Genomic DNA, 21,209 nt, shown 5'->3' on the forward strand with positions numbered 1-21,209 from the left:
TCTCCTAGCCCCGAGCTTAGCGAAGCTCTTTCATGAAGCTGTTTGTTTTGGGTTTCCACTCACCTGGACTATCAACACTATCTACCCATCCACAAGGCAGGGGATCCATGAGCCCGAAGAAGTACAGGACCATTATGATTGGACATGTCATGTCCAAGATTTATGCATCAATGCTTGATTCTGAGGTCAATCGATTCGCAGAGTGCCGAGGACTTAGAGCAGCCTGACACGCTGGATTCCGACGAGATCATGGGACCATGGATCACATTCTCACACTCAGGTGTATCATCAAGGAGGCGAGGACACGAAAGCAGAGGGTGTATTGTTGCTTTGTGGATTTCTGCAAAGCCTTTGATACGGTTCCGAGAGCCCGCTTCCTCCGACGCCTACAGGATCTGGGGTATGAACAGGAGATCATTTGGGCCGTCATGACACTTTACGAGAGAGTCTCATGCAGAGTCAGGGGCAGAGTCTCATGCAGAGTCAGGGCAGGGTCGAGGTGGATAGAGGAGATCATGAGCACTATTGGACCAAACAAGGGTGTCCTTTATCACCTACCTTGTTTGGCCTCTACATCGACGAGCTTATGCAGACACTAGGGGGGATAGGTGCTCTCTGCTAGCACGCTGATCCGAATATTGCTATATACAGATGACGTGGCACTTTTGTCTTCATCACTAGAGGGCCTCCAGAGACACCTTGATGCACTACAGTCCTTCTGTGAGTCCCATGATTTGAAGGTCAACGTTGGTAAAACCAAGGTCATGCCTTCCGCTAGCATCAATACGTATTTGTGTCGACCCAAAGGCAACATTATCTTCTATATCATCATTAACTTCATTGATATTATGAATCCTAAATGGTCTTATCATGCAAGCACTTTGCGACATCTTAATCTTTTTTATATACGACTCACAAAATGGCAAAACTAAAGGTGGTGGGTATGGACAAGTGTCCACATCTGTACCCAAGCTCGTGAAGTGTTGCTTGATACGAGTTGCCCCACCAACAAACTTATGTCCACATGTCTTACATTCTAATGGAGAGGCACATGCATTGACTTTTCATCTTTCATGCACAAATTCCCAAACCTTCTAACATCCATGATGCTCTACCTTTATTTTAAAAATCTTCAATACATCTTTGCACCGGGAGTAGTTCACGTTTGACGGGTCGCCTATTGAGATTGTTTCGTCATATACATACCTTGGAGTTATCTTCTCTGGACCTATCTTCAGTATGAGACCCGCGATGCAAGCCCGCCTGACCAAAGGATACGCTTCATTGGCCAGATTAGAGAGGCGGTGCTTCCGCCCACACTTTCAAGATCCATGAAGCAAGGGATTGTTGTTTGACTCCTTGTCCGTCCAATGGGGATGTACGGCAACCCTTGTTGGTGGCTGGATCTATCAGATATAGAGTGGGCTCGTGTGGAGCAGCTATAGGTTATCATGCTATCACGGATGATCCGTGGTAAGCCGCCCATCCCTCACCAAATTATTCAGGCTGAGTTTGGATCATCCCCACTACAGCTAGATGCAATGTTTCAGGTTATCACCTACCTATACCGGGTCAGAGGATACGGGGATTGCACTTATGGGGGCAGCAGATTATCATGGCTAGCATTGTCCTCTCCTATGGCACTATCAGCATCACGTGACCAGAGTTGCTTGTATGCACACACAGAGAGATGGTTTGAGCGATTGGGGCTCCACATGAACAGATTCTCTCCCTTTCAGTACAGCATTGACGCACCCTTCTCTCCTCTTTTGTCACACGAGGTCAACCAGATCATCCACGAGGACCTCTTACAGCTACACACATTCCGGACCTAATTGTGGACCTAGTTGGGACCGAGTGAGCTTCCACAGTGAAGCTTAGGTTCTACAAGGATCATTGTTTACATATCAGAGAGGAGGGTTTACCCACCACGATACACGCAGATCCACTTACCCCACTCACTAAGGATCTCTATCGGGTAGTTTCGGGTCTCTTCACATAGACTTCGCATTGAGAGTGGCAAGGCAGAGGGTCTACCCCGGGAGAGGCACATATGCACATTATGTGACATACAGGAGAAGCATTTCATTTTCAGGTGTCCAATCTACAATGAGATCCAAGGACGCTTCTACTGCCTCATCAGAGAAAATTCTGGGATGTTATCTCGGTTTCTCTCCCATCCAACAGACCAGAGATGTTTGGCGGCTTTCATCCATGAGGCAGTTAGGCACCGCGAGTGTCTACTTCAGTCTCGGAGACGGGAGCATCCCTCCTCCTTGGTAGACCCTTCTCAGAGCTCGATCACAAAGTTCTTCCAGCTAGAGCATGCGGACCCCCATACTACGAGGCCCCAACATGATAGAGATCCACAGCCAACAACATGACAGCTCAGACAGAGGGTTGACGCACAGATTACACTTGGGGATATCTCCTCTCTATTCACGGTGCTCGACCAACATGGGTCACTATAGCCCTTGTTAGGCGCATAGCTATAACCTGGAGACGACACAGGACAATGCCCGTGAGCAACGGACCGCATTCTATTGCTGGCTTCATGCTCCCACCATCTCATCCACTTGGATGAACTGATGATCATGAAAATGATATTGACGTGTAGTCGATCACTCTGACACAGCTATGTAGTACTTAGCACTAGTTTTTTGCATTATGCATTGGTGTGGATGTCGTATAGTAGCTCCACCCTCACAGTTTAATTGTATCACGATTCTCACAGTCTCATAGACCCATTAGTCTTCCAAAGACTTTAATAAACTTTCCCTGCCTCCCTCCCTCCCTCTCCCTCTCTCTCTCTCTCTCTCTCTCTCTCTCTCTCCCTCTCTCCCCCCCCACGTCGCGAGAGAGCTCGACAGACACAGATACGAGAGCTTCTCACTTCTCATCAAAGTGCCACCAAGTTACCTGGATATATGGAACCTGAGCACGTATTAGGAGTGCTAGCCCTGAGTGCCTGACACGCTCACACGCTCCTGTTACTTTGCTACTCGTCTCATAGGCCCGCGAGGCCTCTTGTAGACGTTGATCTCTCTCTCTCTCTCTCTCTCTCTCTCTCTCTCTCTCTCTCTCTCTCTCTCTCAGCCTTTCTTCTCCTCCTCCCTCAGCCTCCCTCAGCTCACCCGCTCAGCCCCCCCCCTCCCGCTCAGCCCGCCCCTCACCTCACCCGCTCAGCCTCCCCCTCCCTCACCCGCTCAGCCCCCCCCCCTCCCGCTCAGCCCGCCCCTCACCTCACCCGCTCAGCCTCCCCTTACCCGCTCAGCCCAGCCCCCCCCCCCCGCCTCAGCCTCTCCCTCCCTCACCCGCTCAGCCTCCCCCTCCCTCACCCGCTCAGCCCGCCCCTCACCCGCTCAGCCCCTCCGCCTCAGCCTCTCTCGGCCCGCAAGCCTTGTCCCTCCAGTCCCTCTCAGCGCCCGAACAGTCCCTCTCAGCGCAAGCCCACTCCCTCCCTGCGCCTCTCCCTCGTGCTCAGCCCCGTAAGCCCACTGCCTCCCTGCGCAAGCCTCTCCCTCGAGGAAAGGAGAGAGATCCTGGCTGTTGGAAGGGAAGGGGGTTTAAGGAAAGTCTTAAACTCCTCTCCCCCCCCCCTCCCCGTGTGAATAGCCCTACAGCAAGTGTCCTTAAAGTGCAGGAAACAGAAAACAGAAAACACAGTAAAAAGGGGCAAAAAGAGGCAGTTTTGAGCAGAGAATTCAGCAGCTCCACCATGGCCCTCAGAGGCAGTTTTGAGCAGAGAATTCAGCACTTGCAGGAGTAAGGAGATGCCACAAACAAGGAGCTCCACCATGGCCCTCCAAGAAGCAAAAGTAGAGAAAGATAAAAGCATAGGCAGCAGTACAAGAGCGGAAGAGGCAAGTTCTTCTTTACCCTTAACATCTCCTTCCCCACCACCTCCAACGACCTCCCTTGCCTCCACCCCAACCCTTTCCTACCCACCTACTTTACTCAATCCTCCTGTGGCTCCTACCCCATCTCCTTTACTTCCATCTCCCCCTCCCCCATCACTTCCGGTTACCTCCCTTGCCTCAATCCCAACCCTTTCCTACCCACCTCCTCTACTCAATCCTCCTCCTCCCCCTCCTTCAGCTTCACCTCCTCCTCTTGCTCCCGTTCATTCCTCCCTAGCCCTTTCGCTTGCTTATTCCTCCCCTCCCCTACTCCCTACCCATCCTCTTCCTCCCCTTCCCTATTCCCTACCCAGCCTCTTCCCTCCTCTTCTTCCCCTCCCCTAGTCCCTACCCAGCTTCTTCCCACCTCTTCCCACCGACCCTCCCTTTCAGCCCCTTCCTCCCCTAGTGTAGGCTCTTCTTCGGTCCCTGACTCCCTACTTTCTCCTACCAGATCTCTCTCTTCAGGACCTCCATTTTCTGCACCCCTCCTTTACTCACCTTCTTACCCTCTTACCCCCTCATCCTTGTACCCCCTCTCCCCTTCACCCTCCACAGCGGAAGCAGTCCTGGCAGATAATCTGTGCTTAAGAGATTTAGTTATGCAGTGCATGGAGACTTGCAGACTTCAGGGCGCTGCGATTCAGTCTCTCACAGCACAGATACACACACTGACTGATCAGCTATCGACAGTTGAGAGTCATAGATCTGATCAGGACTCCCATATTCGCCAGCTTCATACCAGAGATATTGATCGGGACATCCAGTTACGGACACACGCTGAGCGCATAGTGCAACTGGAGGCACGCATTCAGGAGCATGTTGTGGCATGCGATGATCGCCTCCAGCAGCTGCATGTAGCTCCTCCAGCTAGTGCAGCAGTTGAGGAGAGGTTGGCCACACTGCAGACAGAGGTACAGAAGACCTCAGAGTGGGTGGACGTTGTGCGTAGAGCCCCACAGGCCCAGCAGACCACAGTCTCTGAGACTATTGCCGAGAGTCAGCGGCGAGCTCAGAAGGCCCTCAACATCCGCATCCGTGGAGTTGAGCGATCAGATACGAGATCAACCATGGATCAGGCGACAGATTTCATATCTGGGACACTCGGAGTTCAGGATCATGGCATAGTAGCTGCATATCGAGTGGGCCGGGATCCAGCACGGCACCAGCCACTTATCATCAGATTCAGAGATACTGAGGCCCGTCTCGCAGTATTACGAAGGAGATCCAGATTGAGGGACCATCCACAGATTCACATGGATGAGGACCTTACAGCTCTTCAGTGGGAGGAGCATAGACGTCTCATTGCACAGAGGGATGTTGCCCGTCGTGAGGGCAAGTGGGCCGTGATCAGAGAGGGCAGACTTTTTATAGGAGCTATGCGATCTAGACCGGCTGGAGCCCACAGTTGACGATACGAGGCCTATGGGACACGTAGCCTACCAGATAGCTTGAGTTTCGCAGTTTGGAACTGTAATGGTTCCCTCACAGCTCAGCCTGGCAACTTACGAGAGGCCTTTTTTGATCTAGACATCGTCTTCTTTACAGAGACCCATGAGAGCCCAGAGAGAGGCTTGCCGCAGGTGACAGGGTATGCCTGGGAGTCTGTCTTTCGAGACAGCAGACTAGACGATCAGGAGGAGTCAGAGGATCTGGCGGTGTGGCAGTTCTTTATAGAGAGCATCTCAGATTGATACTCACAGTCATGAGGAGAGACCATCGGGCCAGATATCTTTGGGTACGGATCAGAAGACCCCCCCTGAGAGACTTGTTTATTGCAGTATGCTACTTTCCCCCGAGACAGTCTCGTTATGCCTCAGATGGACCAGGACAGTCACCTTCTGAGGATTTGTCAGCCGATGTATTGGAGTACTCACGCCGCGGAGAGGTCATCCTTTTAGGAGACTTCAACGCGAGGACATCAGACAGACAGGCAGAGATTTTGGACTTTGCTGAGGACCCAGTCTTAGTTCCAGCTGCCCCAGATGAGAGTTTTCCACGCTTATCTTCAGATAGAGGGGTAGAGGTGACAGATCAGGGACATCACCTATTGGAGCTTCTCTCATCGCATGGCATGGTCATTTATAATGGACTTCGACAGTGGCCGCATTCAATGGGCGATCATGGCCTTGTATGAGAGAGTCACAGGTAGAGTCAGGACACGGGCGATCATGGCCTTGTATGAGAGAGTCACAGGTAGAGTCAGGACACGGGCGGGGCTGTCGGGGGAAGTACGCAGTACGATAGGGGTGAAGCAGGGGTGTCCTTTGTCTCCGACACTCTTTGGTCTCTATATCGATGAGTTAGAGATGTACATACAGACGATGGGTGGTACAGGTTCTTTACTGGCAAGATCCACGATACCGATTCTCCTCTATGCAGATGACGTGGTTCTTATTTCTTCCTCCCAGCAGGGTTTACAGGCACATCTCCATGAACTCCACAGCTTTTGTCAGGACAGAGGGTTGTCTGTAAACCTTGGGAAGACCAAAGTCATGGTCTTCAACACGTCATACCAGGTTTATAGGAGAGGCAAGTTCTCTTTCACATTTGATGGGCAGGAGGTGGAGCTACTAGTCAGGGAGTATACATATTTGGGTGCCACATTTAGAGGTCCAGTCTTCACCATGACGCATGCAGCACGAGATAGGATCAGTAGAGGGTATGCCGCCTTGGCTCTTCTCGAGAGGCAGTGTGCACAGTCACATTTTCAGCATCCCGACACGAAGTCCTTACTTTTCGATACGCTGGTGAGACCTGCAGCCATGTATGCTAGCCCCTTTTGGGCAGGAGATCTCAGTGTTGCAGATTGGAGACGAGTAGAGAGGTTACAGATACTTGGAGAGAGAAAGATCTATATAGAAAGTGATTAACCGCTTTGATTTCTTTGATTATACATTGTACTCTCTGGATCCCAATCAAATCTGTAGGCACTTTTGATAACTGAAGCATCTAGTGTTTTGGTAGTTGTATATTGGCCTCTGCATTGAGTATTAATGCAAATGCCCCATGGGTTGTCTCAAAGAGAGATTTTGTGTATTGCTAGTATTTGGGCAATGGTTTGTCCAAAACAACATGCTCCAATCAAGTAGATAGGCATTTCTGAAAGATGAAGCATCCAGATTTGGTATATGCGGGCTAGCCTCCCTTATTATGGTGAAGATTGATCAAGGCGAAGCCCACGGTACCGCATCAGATTACGTTCGCAGAGTTCGGAGCTACACCCCTAGCGCTAGATGCAGCATTTCAGTCAGTTACATACTTGCATAGGATCAGGGCGCTCGGAGACTCAGCAGCAGGCAGAGCACGATTACCGTGGCTAGCACTGACATCCTCGCAGATGTTAGCGGAGAGAGGTCATACTTTTTGTTGGTACCACACACTCTCCACATGGCTCACCTCGCTAGGCTTGGATATGGATAGGCTGCCACCATTTTGATACAGCATAGATGCCCCTCGCCTCCCTCTCACTCGACATGAGCTCAGCCAGGTTATCAGGGCAGATTTGTTGCAGCTACACACGTTTCGCACTTGGGTTCATCCCACGAAGCTTCCTACGAAGATGGCCACATATCGTGACCATTTTCTCAGGATTTCAGAGGATGGCTTCATCATATCCCCAGGATATATCAGCGTTCATATGTCGCACTCACTCAGGATTGGGCCAGCTCAGGGTATCTTCCCACAGATTAGACGTTGAGGCCGGCAGGATGCGTCGTACAGCTACCGGACATAGACCCAGGCGAGAGACTAGGATATGCCCTTGTTGCACTATGGGGGAGGTGGAGACTGAGGAGCACTTTGTTTGCAGATGCCCTTTATATTATGAGATCCGTGGCAGATTTCACTGTTTATTTGGGCACGCATTTGGACCTCTCTCTCGGATTATGGAGTATGAGGATCAATATTGCTTAGCGTTGTTCATCAGGGAGATCACCAGATACAGAGAGAGATTCCTCAGAGAGCACCGTCGCATCCCTGCCAGAGACCTGGTTATTCATGAGGAGCAGGACGAGGCGCAGGACCATGAGCACAGAGATAGCCCATCTTGCCAGAGAGCACCGATGGTTCCACCCCGAGGATGTACATATGACATGATCCGGCAGCAGCGCAGGATGATCTTACACAGAGGCTGTACCCGTCGCTTTATTTCTAAACGACGGAGGATGATGGCAGATTTTCGGAGGAGATTGCTCCATGGAGACTTAGCACCGCCAGCAGCCCACTTGACACTTGGCCAGATCTGCACACTCACGGCAGGAGGCATGGTCGATGGCCATGACTTCCATCATTTCTTTGGATCACAGACCCCTTAGGGAAGACAATGTTCCTCATATTTCATATTTTACATTTTGTATCTAGGCATTTTTGGTACTCTATTTCATTTCATTTTGTATCTAGGATTTTTGTAGCCATTTTTGGCATCTTAGCTGTATTACGATGAGACCACCTAGTTGGCGCATCGTTGATGATGTATTTTCCTTTCGGATGATTTTGTGTCCCATAGGCCATGTATGGCCTTCCGTGGACCTTTAATAAAATTTCTTTCTTTCTTTCTTTCTCTCTTTTGAGAGGCTTCAGGTTCTCATGCTTTACGGGTGATTCGCAGTCACCTTTCAATACCACATCAGATGCCCTGGCTGAGTTCTAAGCATCACTACTAGAGCTATGCAGTATTTTAGGTTATCACATATCTCTACTCCATCAAGGAGTATGTCTCATGTACCACACGGCGAACACAAGCTTCCTTGGATGGTGTTATCCTCATCCATGGCACTGGCAGCACAAGGTGACCAGTGGTGTTGGCATGGACGTTCATGCAGATGCTTTGAGAGCCTAGGCCTCCACATAGAGAAGTTACCTCCCTTCCAATACAGCGTTGAGCTCCCCTCCATCTCGCTCACATATCATGAGGTGAACTATGGCATCCGAGAGGATGTTTTACAGCTACACACATACACAACCTAGTTGGCACCCTGCAAGCTCCTTGTGAAGCTCAGTTTTTATAGAGATCATTGCTTGGGGATTTCAGGCATTGAAGAAATGGTAGTTTCTTGTCTGCAATAAACAAGGACTCCTAAGCGCCCTGCATAGCAGTAACTCCAAACTAAGGTTCCTCGTCTTTGGAAAGTATATACGGCCACACTAAACCATATTTCCTCTCATCTCATACGCAATTTACAGGACATCCCCTGTCCCACCACTTCCACAATCTTCACCACATCTCGCCTAGAGGAGGCTATCAAGAAACTTCAAAATGGCAAAGCCTAGGATCAAGAGAACTCACATGTAGAACTCCTAACCCACAGGTGGAAATTACTTGCTCTGATCCTAACCAAACTATTTGATAAAGCTTTTTGCACAAGCCTCCCACGTGCTAGACAACAAGCACCTTCATACCCATTCACAAAGCAAGGGATCCCATGGTAGCACGGAACTACTAGACCATTCTGGTCAGCCATTTGATAGATCAGCTCTTGAGATACACATAAGCCAGCATGCTGAGAGAGCAAACATGTGAGTGACAAGGCAAGCAGACTCAACCACATCTTTACCTTACGAGCCATTACAGAGGAGGCACGTTTCCAAAAAGGTATTTGCTATGAGGATTTTCGGAAGGCTTTCGATTCGATACCTTCAGCTCAACTCATAGCATTCCTTCCAGCCTTGGATATGAACCACAATCTTGTATGGGCAGTCTAGCCTTATATAAAAGGGTTAGTGCAGCAGTGTGCTTCACAGTGGGAGTATCCAAGCAGGTGAGCAGCACCATAAGAGTGAAGCACAGATGCACCCTCTCCCCCACCCACTTAGGTCTGTACATAGAGGAGCTATTGTCCTTTGCACATGAGGAAGTCGAGGTCGACTCTAGTACATTGCATCATACCCCTCTTGCTTTATGCAGACGAAGGGATTGCAGAGGCACCTAACAGCCTTGCACTCGTTTTGTGAGAGCAAAGATATGAAGGTCAACCTAGGTTACGATCTTAAATACTAATGAGGCTCGGGAGGCCTTCACACACTTGAAAGGGAATTAGTTGCTTTAGTTAGATTATATGTATACTTCACAAGTCAGGCAAAAATATCAAGGACAATACTAGCTTCATTTCTTTGAATTGATTCTGAACTATTTCTTTCAAGCTGCTTGGAAATGATAAGCTCCTCAACTAATCTCAATTTTTTTTCGTCGATTCACGGATACTATTCACAGGCGCTAGCATCCGATTTTCCTCCCAGCCACTCTCATGGATTGCATGCACACAAGAGACGTAATTCATTCTCTTCATGCCTACCCACAAGCCCACAAATCCCTAGATGGTTCCCTCCTGCCACATGTCATCATTTTAGACCTTTAGCTTGGTACACCATTTACCCCTCTCTTGGGGCACAATTAAAACATTTGCCCCTTGGCATTCTTACACATTTAGGTGCACCTAGGCCTAAGCACTCAGAACCACCTAGTCCATGCCAATACACCCTCACCTAGGACCTTGGTAGTTACTTCCCTTGACCATTTAATTTACGCACATAAAATATTACAGAAGTCGGTCCTCTAAGGGAAAATGCCCACCGATCTTTCTGAGGTCATGCTATCTCGGCTAGAGCATAACAGGAAACGAATCCCAAACTTGTTTGTTGTAAGGGTGTCTAAATTCAGCTTCAATTTGAGTCTAGCCACTTGTCTTCATGTTCCCACATCACATCAATAGCAAAATCCTGTGCAAATGTATGGCATGCACAAGTAGAAAATGAGTCTGAAAACTGATCTTCATTAGCCAAACCTCTTTCCAATCTTCATCAACACTCGATAATACATCTTCTTGCTGCCTAAGCTTCCCTGAGGTTACCATGAAACCAGTAGCACAAACACGATTGACCAGAAGGCATGCTTCCTTGTCGACACTACTCAATAGGTTTACCATGAAACTGGTAAAAGGAGCACGATTGACCAAAAGGCTATGATCTAGAGAGAGACCCGTGTGTAGTAGTCTTCCTACGAACTCTCCAAATATAAGAAAATGTTGACTACATTTCTTACTCCAAGAGTTTTGTAGCCTCTTAAAGGTAGCCTCTCAAATTCAACCCACTCATTTACGATGCACTAGTATTACATGAGTCAAACATGAAGAATTTTGCATTCACATACTGATGCTGAAAGTGGTCCCAGCTCTAGCCTCAATAACAAGCATGTCCTCTAGTCAAACATGCCTAGGAAACCAATTCCATGGTGAACTTGGATCCTGAGAAGATGCATCCCAAGCAAACATACAGTTGGTTCTCTTGCAAAAATGAATGACTAGTAGCAAAGTCCACTCTAGTTAGTGTTGTAGATGATCGCCTTACTTTTGAAACTTCGACCTTCATGTCCCAACTATCAAAAAACTTTTGTAGTTGTCACCAATTGGTATTTCTCGCGAGAAATAAAGAAGAGTCTTTATCACATTGACTATGGTCAAAGAAAACTGACTTTGGTTCACTAGAATAAATTTTATTGTTTTTACTTTTGCTTTGCATTGGTAAAAGAGAACAGTGGGGATGCCCACAAGGGACTAGGGTTAGTCCAAGAACCAGAAATGTATGCATTTCGCTAACCTTTAAAGGGTTAAAGCGTTCGAGTTTGTGTAGGACTTGGGAGAGTGCTTAAAGGCTAAAAAAGCTAGAGCAAGTGGCAAAAAGCAGGTCCCACAAGGCAGAAAGCACCCGGGAGATGGTGCCATTAAAGAAGACCAATGAGAAAAAAGCTTTAAAAGTGGAAGCTTGAAAATCAACTTCAGCCAATAGCATGGAAAGGCAAGGAAGGGCTCCAGGGGCTTCCAGAGGTGACACCTAGGTGCCACAAGGCAAGGAGAGAGGCCAAACTAGCTCCACATACAGACACATGGCAAAATGAGGCGTGGGATTTTCATGCCCCTAGGGGAGTCAAATGGCAAACCATGACCCTAATGCTTGGGAACCAATGACCCTAGTTTGTAGTTTTAAAGGATGACCCCACTACACCAAACCAATGACTTAGAAATTGAAACCACTCTAATAGCACTAGGAGTTGCACTTATTGCACATTTCCTATGACTCTCATATAAGGCAATAACTATTGATACAACCTCATCTATAGAGAGCCCAAAGTCATGAATGAGGCTAGCCACAACATATTCATTGCGTGAGCATCTTCTTTGACAAAGGTGTTCCGTTATAGGTTATGTGTATCCTTTCAGATCGGGGAGGCAAGAGAGTTCTCTATGCAGTTAAAGAGAGCTGCATCCTTCCCAAGTCATAGGGGATCCATGGTACCTTTGTCTATATAAAAGCTGCCCTCTTCAGCACCTACCAAGGGACCCAAGAGAGTGCAGATGGATTGATGCAATGTCCCCCCATAAGTCCTTCCCTTTCTTCAATTTCATGGTCAAGCATGCTAGACAAGCACAAATATAGAGCTTACGGTGTATTCCTACTCAAAAAACACATATGTGTTAGAAACATGGTGTGAGGGGGGGAGAGAGAAATAGGCTAGGGAGTGAAGAAGTGATACTCAAATGAAGATATAATGAAGGCTTTCATTCATTCTTCAAGTATGACATGATAAGTGAAGTACAAGCCTTATATAGGCTGAGCACACACACACACACATGTACCAAGTGTATATGGGAAAACTCCCAGAGTGACACATGGCACTCACACATGAACTAATACTAGAACTCCTAGTACTACATACCAACACATCACATCACTACACTCTTTGGCTATGATATGTCCTTTTGGTTTTCCCAACATAGTCGACTCCCAGTCAACTGTTGGAGACAGAATCTTGTTGCCAACAATCCCTGATCCATGTGCCGTTCAGCAGCAATGGATTCTAATTCAGCATTGCATTTGAGTAGCAAAGAAGCTTAGAGGATCTAACAGTGCATTGCACACCTAGGTGGTTAGATGAGGAGAGAGATATCCTACATCACCTAGGGACCAATTCCCTGGCTCAAGACCTGAGGAGTTTACCAGGGACCGAATTCGGACAAGTTTTTCTTGATCGAAACAGGAGACCCTCAAACAACTACACTAGATGCACTACCAATTGTTGTGTTCAAGCCTCGTTCTCCATCCGCAGATCCAGACAGAGAGATTGTAGCAAGTCTCACTGCATGGCAAATATGGCAATCTAGATGTATAAAGGCTATAAATGGGACTCATAATTTTGCCTCTTGCTCACTTTGCATCATCTAGCAAGACATCAATCACCCCTCATGGCCCCGTGGAGCAAAATCCAGGGCTACCCCTGTGCCATTGTGCCCTAGAGAGCATCTTTTATGAGAGACTGGACCCACGGTCTGTTTTCCACATCTACTACCACGAGTAAGGAGTGGACTTTTGGGAATCAACTGTTAGGAGAAGAGTAGTACGTTTCAAGAAGTATGGTTAGAGAATCCCTCATAAACCTGTTCAGAGGTAAGCAGAATGTTATGTCCCCAACAAAGCTATCTAGAGGGATCTATGTATGTAATATGTGACACATGTTCTATCTATGAAGCAGACTAGCTGTTTAGGCGTGAAGCTCCTTAATGATTCGAGGCGATGAACCCATGATAGGGAGGTGACCTTGCTAGTTCATCCCTTAGGGGATTTGGTGGATCACGAGCAAGACAATTTTCCTACACGGATTGAAAAAATTATGCATTGAAGATGGGATGAATATATCCAATGAGGATTCCAATCAAGCCATTGAGAATCTATTTCTAATAGCATATGATATCACAAAAGAGGATCTATCTTTCAGCTCATATCCAAAGCAGTTAAAGCTTATAATTCGATGCAAATGCCGATACATCACAATTTATTTGTACCACAATGACAAGGCATGTAGTAAGTGTTTGAGATGCATTAGTGAGGCACTCTTGTCTCAAATAATGCAAAGGATGAAAACATCTACATTTTATAGCCTCGTGATGGATGAATCGATGGATATTGCTCATATTTAACATCTAATGGTCTATGCTTCTTTCATAGAGGATTGTGAACCTATAAAAGTCTTTCTAGGTCTCTTGGAAATACAAGGTGGAAATTCAAGCTATTTGTATGATTCTTGCATGTTCTTCTTATCAAAACTACACCTTGATGTTAGCAACATAGTTTGCTTAGGTACAGATGGTGCTTTATCAGCTGCTTGCATGAAATGAGTTAGTCTTTATATGACTTCAATACACTATATTGCTCATAGAGCCAGCGTATGCCTATGTGATGCAGTCAAGAGGTCTGTAGCTATCCAAGAAATTGACCAGATTGTGAATGAGATAGCACGGATTAATACCTTGAAAATTGCATCTTTGAAGTCTCTAGAGGCTGATTTTGGGTGTATTGAACTTAGGATGAGCCGAATTTAGATGGCTGAGTAGATCATTAGTTTTTCACAAATTTTGTGAATCTTTTCAGTCTTTTCTTGTATTTTTTAAGTCATATAATCCCACTTTGTTTGCCAAGTTGAGCAACTTTGAGTTCACCTACAAGATTCACTTCATGGCAGATATACTTGAAAGGTTGTCCATATTGAGCAAAACATTTCAATGCAACTTTGTCAATGATACACAACTTTACTAACTGGATTGCTTCCAAGCTCCCATCTATGGCACATTCTGTTTCTCACAGAAGGCCAATTGATATGAGGTATATCAGTTACTTGTGATAGATATACAGCAGTTTGTTGATTCAAGCCAATTGCCTTGAGATAATTAATTTCATTTTGGGCACTACCCTACCTTTGTGTGTGCCTTGGCATTCAAACCCATACAAATTTTCCCAAATTCTTATCCAATCACATCCTAGGATTAACGCATTTTCAAGCCACATAAATCCCATACAACTCGTATATACGTGAGAGCCAAATGTGTGTAGCTTGGCTACACAAGCAACTCATCATGTGTTGCCATTTGGCACCTTCAACTCTCGACCTGTAATAAGACTCAATGGGTGCAAGCCTCACTGCTGCAAAAGTCTCACTGCATGAAAAATATGGCAATTCAAATGTATAGAGACTATAAATGGGACTCATACTTTTGCCTCTTACTCACTCTTCATCTTAAGGCAAGACATCAATCACCCTCTCATGGCCTCTTGGAGCACAATTTGGGGCTCCACCCGTGCCACTATCCCTGGAAACACCTCTTATGAGGGAGTGGAACCAGTTACCACGGCTTGCTTTCCAGATCTACCGCCACAGCTGTTACAAGTGGAATTTTAAGAATCAAGAGTTACAAGAAATCTAGTAGGGGTGGAGAAGAATGATTACAGAATCCCTCATAAATCTGCTCTAAGGTGTATTGGAGCCCAATATTTGACTAATACCTTCTATATAGTTTGGTGAAGCTTTGATCAAAATCAGAAAGTGTAGAGCGTGACTAAATCAGACAGATCTTCTCATGTGGCTGCACTAGAACCAATTGCCTTTACGCCATCATCAGGATTTGGAAGCACCTCCACGCAAGATTATCCCTAGCTTGCCCACTATGCAAGGATGAGATAGAGAGGCAGCAGTTAGTTCAGCAAAAGGAAGTTCATGACTCGTAAGGGGAGTGGTCAGGGCTTGCGGTGGGACAGTGGCACAGCCAAATCCCGAGGGGATTTTCTCCGAAAGACAGACCACATAGCCCCTAGAGGAGCCATCTTGGCAAGAGGGGTTGAGCCCCACTAGTGACAAGCCCCCAGCACAAAGTACTTCAATGTTTCCCTCCGACACAATAGTTTCCCTCCTAGTCCATATTTCTTCATTTTCATCTACCCAATAGTCTAATCCAACCCTTGTTTTCATAGCTAATGAGCTCCATGATCCTAAGCCATTACCTAGAATGCCTGCATCTTATATTCTGAAATAAGCAACCAACAACCTCAACATGTCTTCCCTCATTCACGTGCATGTGAGAGCTTGTGCAAGTGTGTGTGTGTGGGGGGGGGGGGGGGGGGGGGGACACGTGTTTTCTTCTTTTTTTCTTGGCAAGAAAACAAAAACACGTGTTTTCTTCTTTTTTCCTTCGCACGAAGAGATGGGAGCGGGAAGAAGGGAAAGGGGGGTTTTGTTTATGAGGGCGGGGGGGGGGGGGTGGGGGAGCGGCCGATGAGGGATGATACCTTTATTGTTGGAATATCCTCATGTAATTCCAAATCGACCCACTCTTGCTTCAAAAAAGTGAAGAAACCCTTAACTAAGTCCCACGCCAATCCTGCAAACAAACCACAACAATTGTCCAAATAAGAAATTATAAAATCGATACTAGTACTGAACCGATTGATATGTATAAGCCATTACACTCTACTACAACAACATATGTATGCATGAACTTCCTTGCAGTTGAAAGAAGCATGAGATTCAAACTTAATGCATTACCAAACTGTGCACGATCTAAAGGGCTCACAAGCCCACAATTAGCAAAGAAAATAAAATCAAAACACAAACACACAAAAATTGCATAGAATTATCTATAAAGCATCGCTAACATGCCATGGGATTCATACATATGTCACGAGCACCATGAAGTACAAGAAGGTGACACTTATTAAGAACTCTCCCCTTTATATTAGAACTATAAACCTTTCATGCCAACTATATACCCCAAGGGCAATGCTTAGCATGAGACATAAAATGACAGGTCGCTAACTATATCCCATCCTCCTTGAGCTCATGTCTCCTCTCTCTCAATATTGTCTCTCTATGCCATCACATCTCCATCAAATAGAGAAGGTAAATTGGGCTGGGATAGTCCATGCAAGGATCATGGGGAAAATCCAAGGAAAGGATAAGAGGAGTGTGCATTCCCGAACCTCATAGTAGGCTGGACAGGCACACAAGAAGTGATCCTCTATCTCGACCTCCCCCAATGTGCATAGCCTACAGATCCGCTGCTCTCTGGGTGCGCTTGTCACTCTCCCTGCCTCAATCCTCCAATGATGAGAAGAGACCCGCATATACCCAATGGCAATCCTCAGTGCATGTGAGACTCAGTGAACCGATACTCTCAAGAAGTGGTCGCAATAGAACTAGATCTTGGTAGGGAAGTCATGGTCCCTCCCCCCCAGTCCAAGACGTATAGAAAGAAAAAAAGTTTATTAAAGTCTTCGGAAGACCAATGGGTCTATGAGACTGTGAAAATCCTGATACAACGAGTTGTGGTAGTGGAGCTACTAAACGAACAAACCGCTTCATTAAAAAGCTTTCCTAAGATCGGGGCTAGGAGGTTAATCCCATATGCAATGATCCTTCGCTCGGCCATTATGAAGTTTCATTACAGCATCCTTTACCCCTCCTCTAGTGAAGAGGGGGCAGGATGTGGGACAAGGCATGTGTGAGAGGCTAGGGACTGGCTGATTTGGGATGTCATAAAGTGTGCGTGCATAATCAAACCAGATCTGGGTGTCAGTGAGTGGCGGAGGGGACCGTCCTTCTAGAAATCTCCGCCAGAAGTCCTTAGAGTTGTTACTAAACAAAATGTTCAGTAGCTCCCCCTCGTTTCGACGAACAAAGTGTAGTTTCTTCCTCCGTACCAGTCTACGGTATTCACGTAGCGTATCTGGTGCGCTCGGAAGACTGTTTTTGGTTTCGAATCTGAGTTGACGGCGTAAGGCCTTATACTCATCATCGTAGCAACTATTACAGGGTACGGTTCCAGGGGGTGGGCGGGTGGAGCGAGTGGTGTGGGAAAAAGCGTGAATGGAAGCCTCGTGTAGTGAGCGGGTGACAAGGGCAACACGATCCTCTAAAAGGGGTATGAAGTTAATATAAGCGAGTAGTATGTACAAACGGCCAAAGTAAGAAGGTGAGTGATCTCGATCAAAGCGTATATAGTGGTAGGTGGAGTAAGCACTGAGTGGGGTGAAAGGTGTTGTGCGAAGGGAGGTGGAGATGCGAAAGAAAAGGTATGTATGATCAGCCCCTGGGGGGAGAGGTGCTACATTGAAGTCAGTAATGCGAGATGTGAAGACAGGGGATCCCATGATGTAATCAACAACACTGGAGCACCCCCATGTGGAAAGCATGTGAAACCACCTGAAGCGGGCCATCTGTCAAGACCATTATAGATAATGAGATCATGTATTCTGCCTAGGTCTAATAGGACCTGCCCATAGGATGAGAGTGGACCTCGCCTGTCAGCCGAAACCCGTAGCATACCTGCCTCCTCAAGGTCAACATCTGCCAATAGAGTGGAATCATCTCTGAAATCAAGAAGTGATACCTCACGGGCCATTGTCCTCGCGTTGAAGTCCCCCACTAGAAGGACTTCTCCGCGGCTAGAAAAGTCAACGATAGACTGATGAAGGGCAGCAAATGGGGACGTCTCACCATCACCTCGAATATCTCTGGCAAAGTGGGAGGTCTCGGGGGGAAGTAGCAAATTGCGACAAACAGATCCTGGCTGTCCATGTGTCGTATCCGGATCCAAAGAAATCTGGAATGTATATCTCTCTGCTCTACTGAAATGATCCCCCGAAGTGTGGATCTAAAAAGGACTGCAACTCCACCTGAACCTCGAACTCCTCCTGTACCCCTCGTCTCATCTCTGTAGGCAGACTCCCATGTATATCCGCTGACTATTGGGAGAGGGCGCTCTGGACTCTGATGTGTCTTTGTATAAAAGACTATGTCGTGGCCTGTATAGGATTCCGAGAAGTTCCCTGGTTCTGACCATAAGGTACCATTACAGTTCCAAATGATGCAGGACAGGGTCTCGGATATCTGATTCTCATAGGCCCCGCTTCCCTATGTAGGGGAGGGGGCAGGTGTCCTACAAGGGCCTGTAAGAAGTCGTCCCTCTCATACCACTGCCCACTTTCCCTCCTTTCGGGCCTGATCCCGCTGCTGCAGCAAAGAGCGCCTCTCCTCAACCTATAGAGGTGTGAGGTCCTCATCCATAGAGATCGTTGGCTGATCTCAAAGGACTGACCTGCGTCATAGAGCTGAAAGTCGTGCCTAAGTGTCATGAACTCGTATGATCAAGGGTTGCTCTCGGTTGGGATCTCTCCCCACCCGCCATGCCCTCTCTATCCTGTGCTCAGCCACACCCAGAGTAGCGATCACGAACGCAGTCGCATCTACCATCGGTGTAGCCTCAGTGCGTGGCATCCCATGTACTCTGATGTTGAGAGCCTTATTGGCTCTCTGCTGCTGCTCCATGAGAGTAGCCGAAACAGTGACCCTTGCGGGTTCCCGTTTGGCCACGTCAACCCATCTGGAAGTCTCCTCAATAGCAGATTGCATGCTCGCAATATGTGCCTCGACCACCGAGGTACTCCCTGGGGCAGTGTGTATGGCTGTGACCTCCTGTCGGAGCTGCATGATATCCTGTCTGAGTCCCTGAATAAGACCCGCCTGCTCCTGTATGATGTGGCTCTGCTCCTAGTTGAAGCGGACCTGCTCCCGTGCGAAGCGAGCCAACTCCATCTCACGCTCACGAAAACTATGTATCTCCGTGAGTAGGGTCTCACGGGCCTCTGGTGTGTCAGTCCACCCATGTCCATGCTGAAACTGTGGTGACTGTGGCATGAAAGAGTGGGACTGAGTCCGAAAACTGGACGGTGGCTGAGTGAGGAACGGAGATGACAGTGGAATGGATGAGGCAGTCCCAACGGGGTGTGGGAGGGTGGGCTGACTGAGAGGGAGAGGAGAGAGTGAAGTGTAATGCGGCACAGTGTATGACACCTCCGAAGTAGGTGTCATAAGCTGTGCGAGAGCTGTAGATGGAAAGGAAACAACAACCGGCGCCATGGGCATGAGTATGTCACTGATCGTAGATGTAGATGGAGCTGAGACTGGAACTAGAGCTGGTCCTGAAGCGGGGACTGAAGTCGAAGTAGAGATAGAGATAGAGGGAGCTGAGGTTGGAGCTGAAAACGAAACTGACACTGTAGCGAGAGTTGAGGTTGAGGTTGAGGTAGAGATAGATGCTGAAGAAGCTGAGGCGGGTCCTACCTTTGCCTTGCTGTTTACCCCGAGTCCACTTCGGTTGTAACGTGTGTTCACATCCTCCAAATTCAGTTGTGTCATTTGCTTTTTTTTGTTGTTGTTATTTTCGTCTTTCTTGGCTTTGTCCCCCATTCTCTTGGGGTGCGGGTGCAGATCTTAGTGTTAATGTTCAGCCGGGAGCGGGAGCACCGGTTTCCCCCCCATAATGGGAGGCACGTCCAGTGCGAGGTGGTGGAGAGGTAGTGTGAGAGCCTGAAGTGGAGAGGCAGCCAAGAGGTGGAGAAGGAGGAGAGGCTAAGATGGCGAGGATTTTTTTTATTATTTAAAGGTGGTTGTGGTTTCCCTTCCCCCCCCCCCAAAAAAAAAAAAAAAAAAAAAAAAAGTGGCAAGGGGAGCAGAGAAGGGGGGGGGGGGGGGTTGGATGAGCGGAAAAGGAGGGAGGGTGGTGGCTGGTGGCTGAGTGAGGGGGTAGCGGGGAGCGAGGGGTGGTTGAGGGGAGCGAGGGGCTGAGCGGGGGGTAGCGGGGAGCGAGGGGTGGTTGAGGGGAGTGGGGCGAGGAGCGAGGGGCTGAGCGGGAGCGAGGAGCGAGGAGGGGGGGTGCGGGTAGCGAGAAGGGGGGCTGAGCGGGAAGGGGGGCTGAGCGGGAGCGAGAAGGGGGGTGCGGGTAGCTGCAGCAGCGCCCAGGGAGGGCTGAGCGGGGGGGGGGGGGGGGGGTAGCGGAGGGTGGCAGAGGGCTGAGCGGGGGGGTAGCAGAGGGTAGCGGGGGCTTAGCGGGGGGGCTGAGCGAGGGTGGCGGAGGGGTAGCGGAGGGCTGAGCCAGGGGGGGGGGGGGGGGGTAGCAGAGCACGATCACTGATATGATATGGTTTATTACACAGTCCATTGTGAGACCCTTCAGGCCTGATATATGGGACTGGCGATCACTATCAACTAATGTGATCCCTTACATAGAGCTAGAGGAGATCTAACTATATGATTAATCTCATCTCATGAGATCAACCCGGGCGGTGTGTCCATGATGTACTAAAAGGGGGAAAGCTGGTCCATTTGAATACCTGGTCGGCAAACCATGTGGACACACATGCATACCACGCGATCCTGACCCTGCTCTTTGCTTACTGTCCGTGAAGAATGTCCCCGTCTGAAAGGTGGCATTAATCTAAAGCAGTGTCATAGTGAACTCTGTCCATACTATCTCATGAGGGACTGCCATGATCACCTATAGACACTCAAATCACCTCCAGTCTGTCACAAACAGATCACCACCCCAAAAAGGTATTGCATACATGGTAGTCGGCCTCCCTAGGGTGTGTCGAAAAGCCAGCCCCTCATCGGAGAGTCCTCAAAGTGTGCCTAAAATCACTGCCTCTCCAGCT

General features: G+C 48.0%; 1 protein-coding gene across 4 annotated transcripts in view; it reads right to left on the reverse strand.

The window, feature by feature from the left end:
- Window positions 1-21,209, reverse strand: part of LOC147893517 (ARM repeat superfamily protein) — a 207,170-nt gene that overhangs the window by 111,318 nt on the left and 74,643 nt on the right. For all 4 annotated transcript variants that reach the window (XR_015542194.1, XR_015542193.1, XR_015542192.1 and 1 more), the window contains exon 17: window positions 16,008-16,099. Coding sequence is in view for 1 of the 4 variants with exons in the window: in XM_087385521.1 (XP_087241647.1) it covers window positions 16,008-16,099 (92 nt within the window). In the remaining 3 variants the exon portion in view is untranslated. The remainder of the gene's footprint in view (window positions 1-16,007; window positions 16,100-21,209) is intronic.

Source organism: Dipteris shenzhenensis, chromosome 15 (genome assembly GCF_047967505.1).
Source record: "Dipteris shenzhenensis isolate YYH24624 ecotype China chromosome 15, Dip_SZ_1.0, whole genome shotgun sequence".
In the NCBI taxonomy this organism is placed as follows: Eukaryota; Viridiplantae; Streptophyta; class Polypodiopsida; order Gleicheniales; family Dipteridaceae; genus Dipteris; species Dipteris shenzhenensis.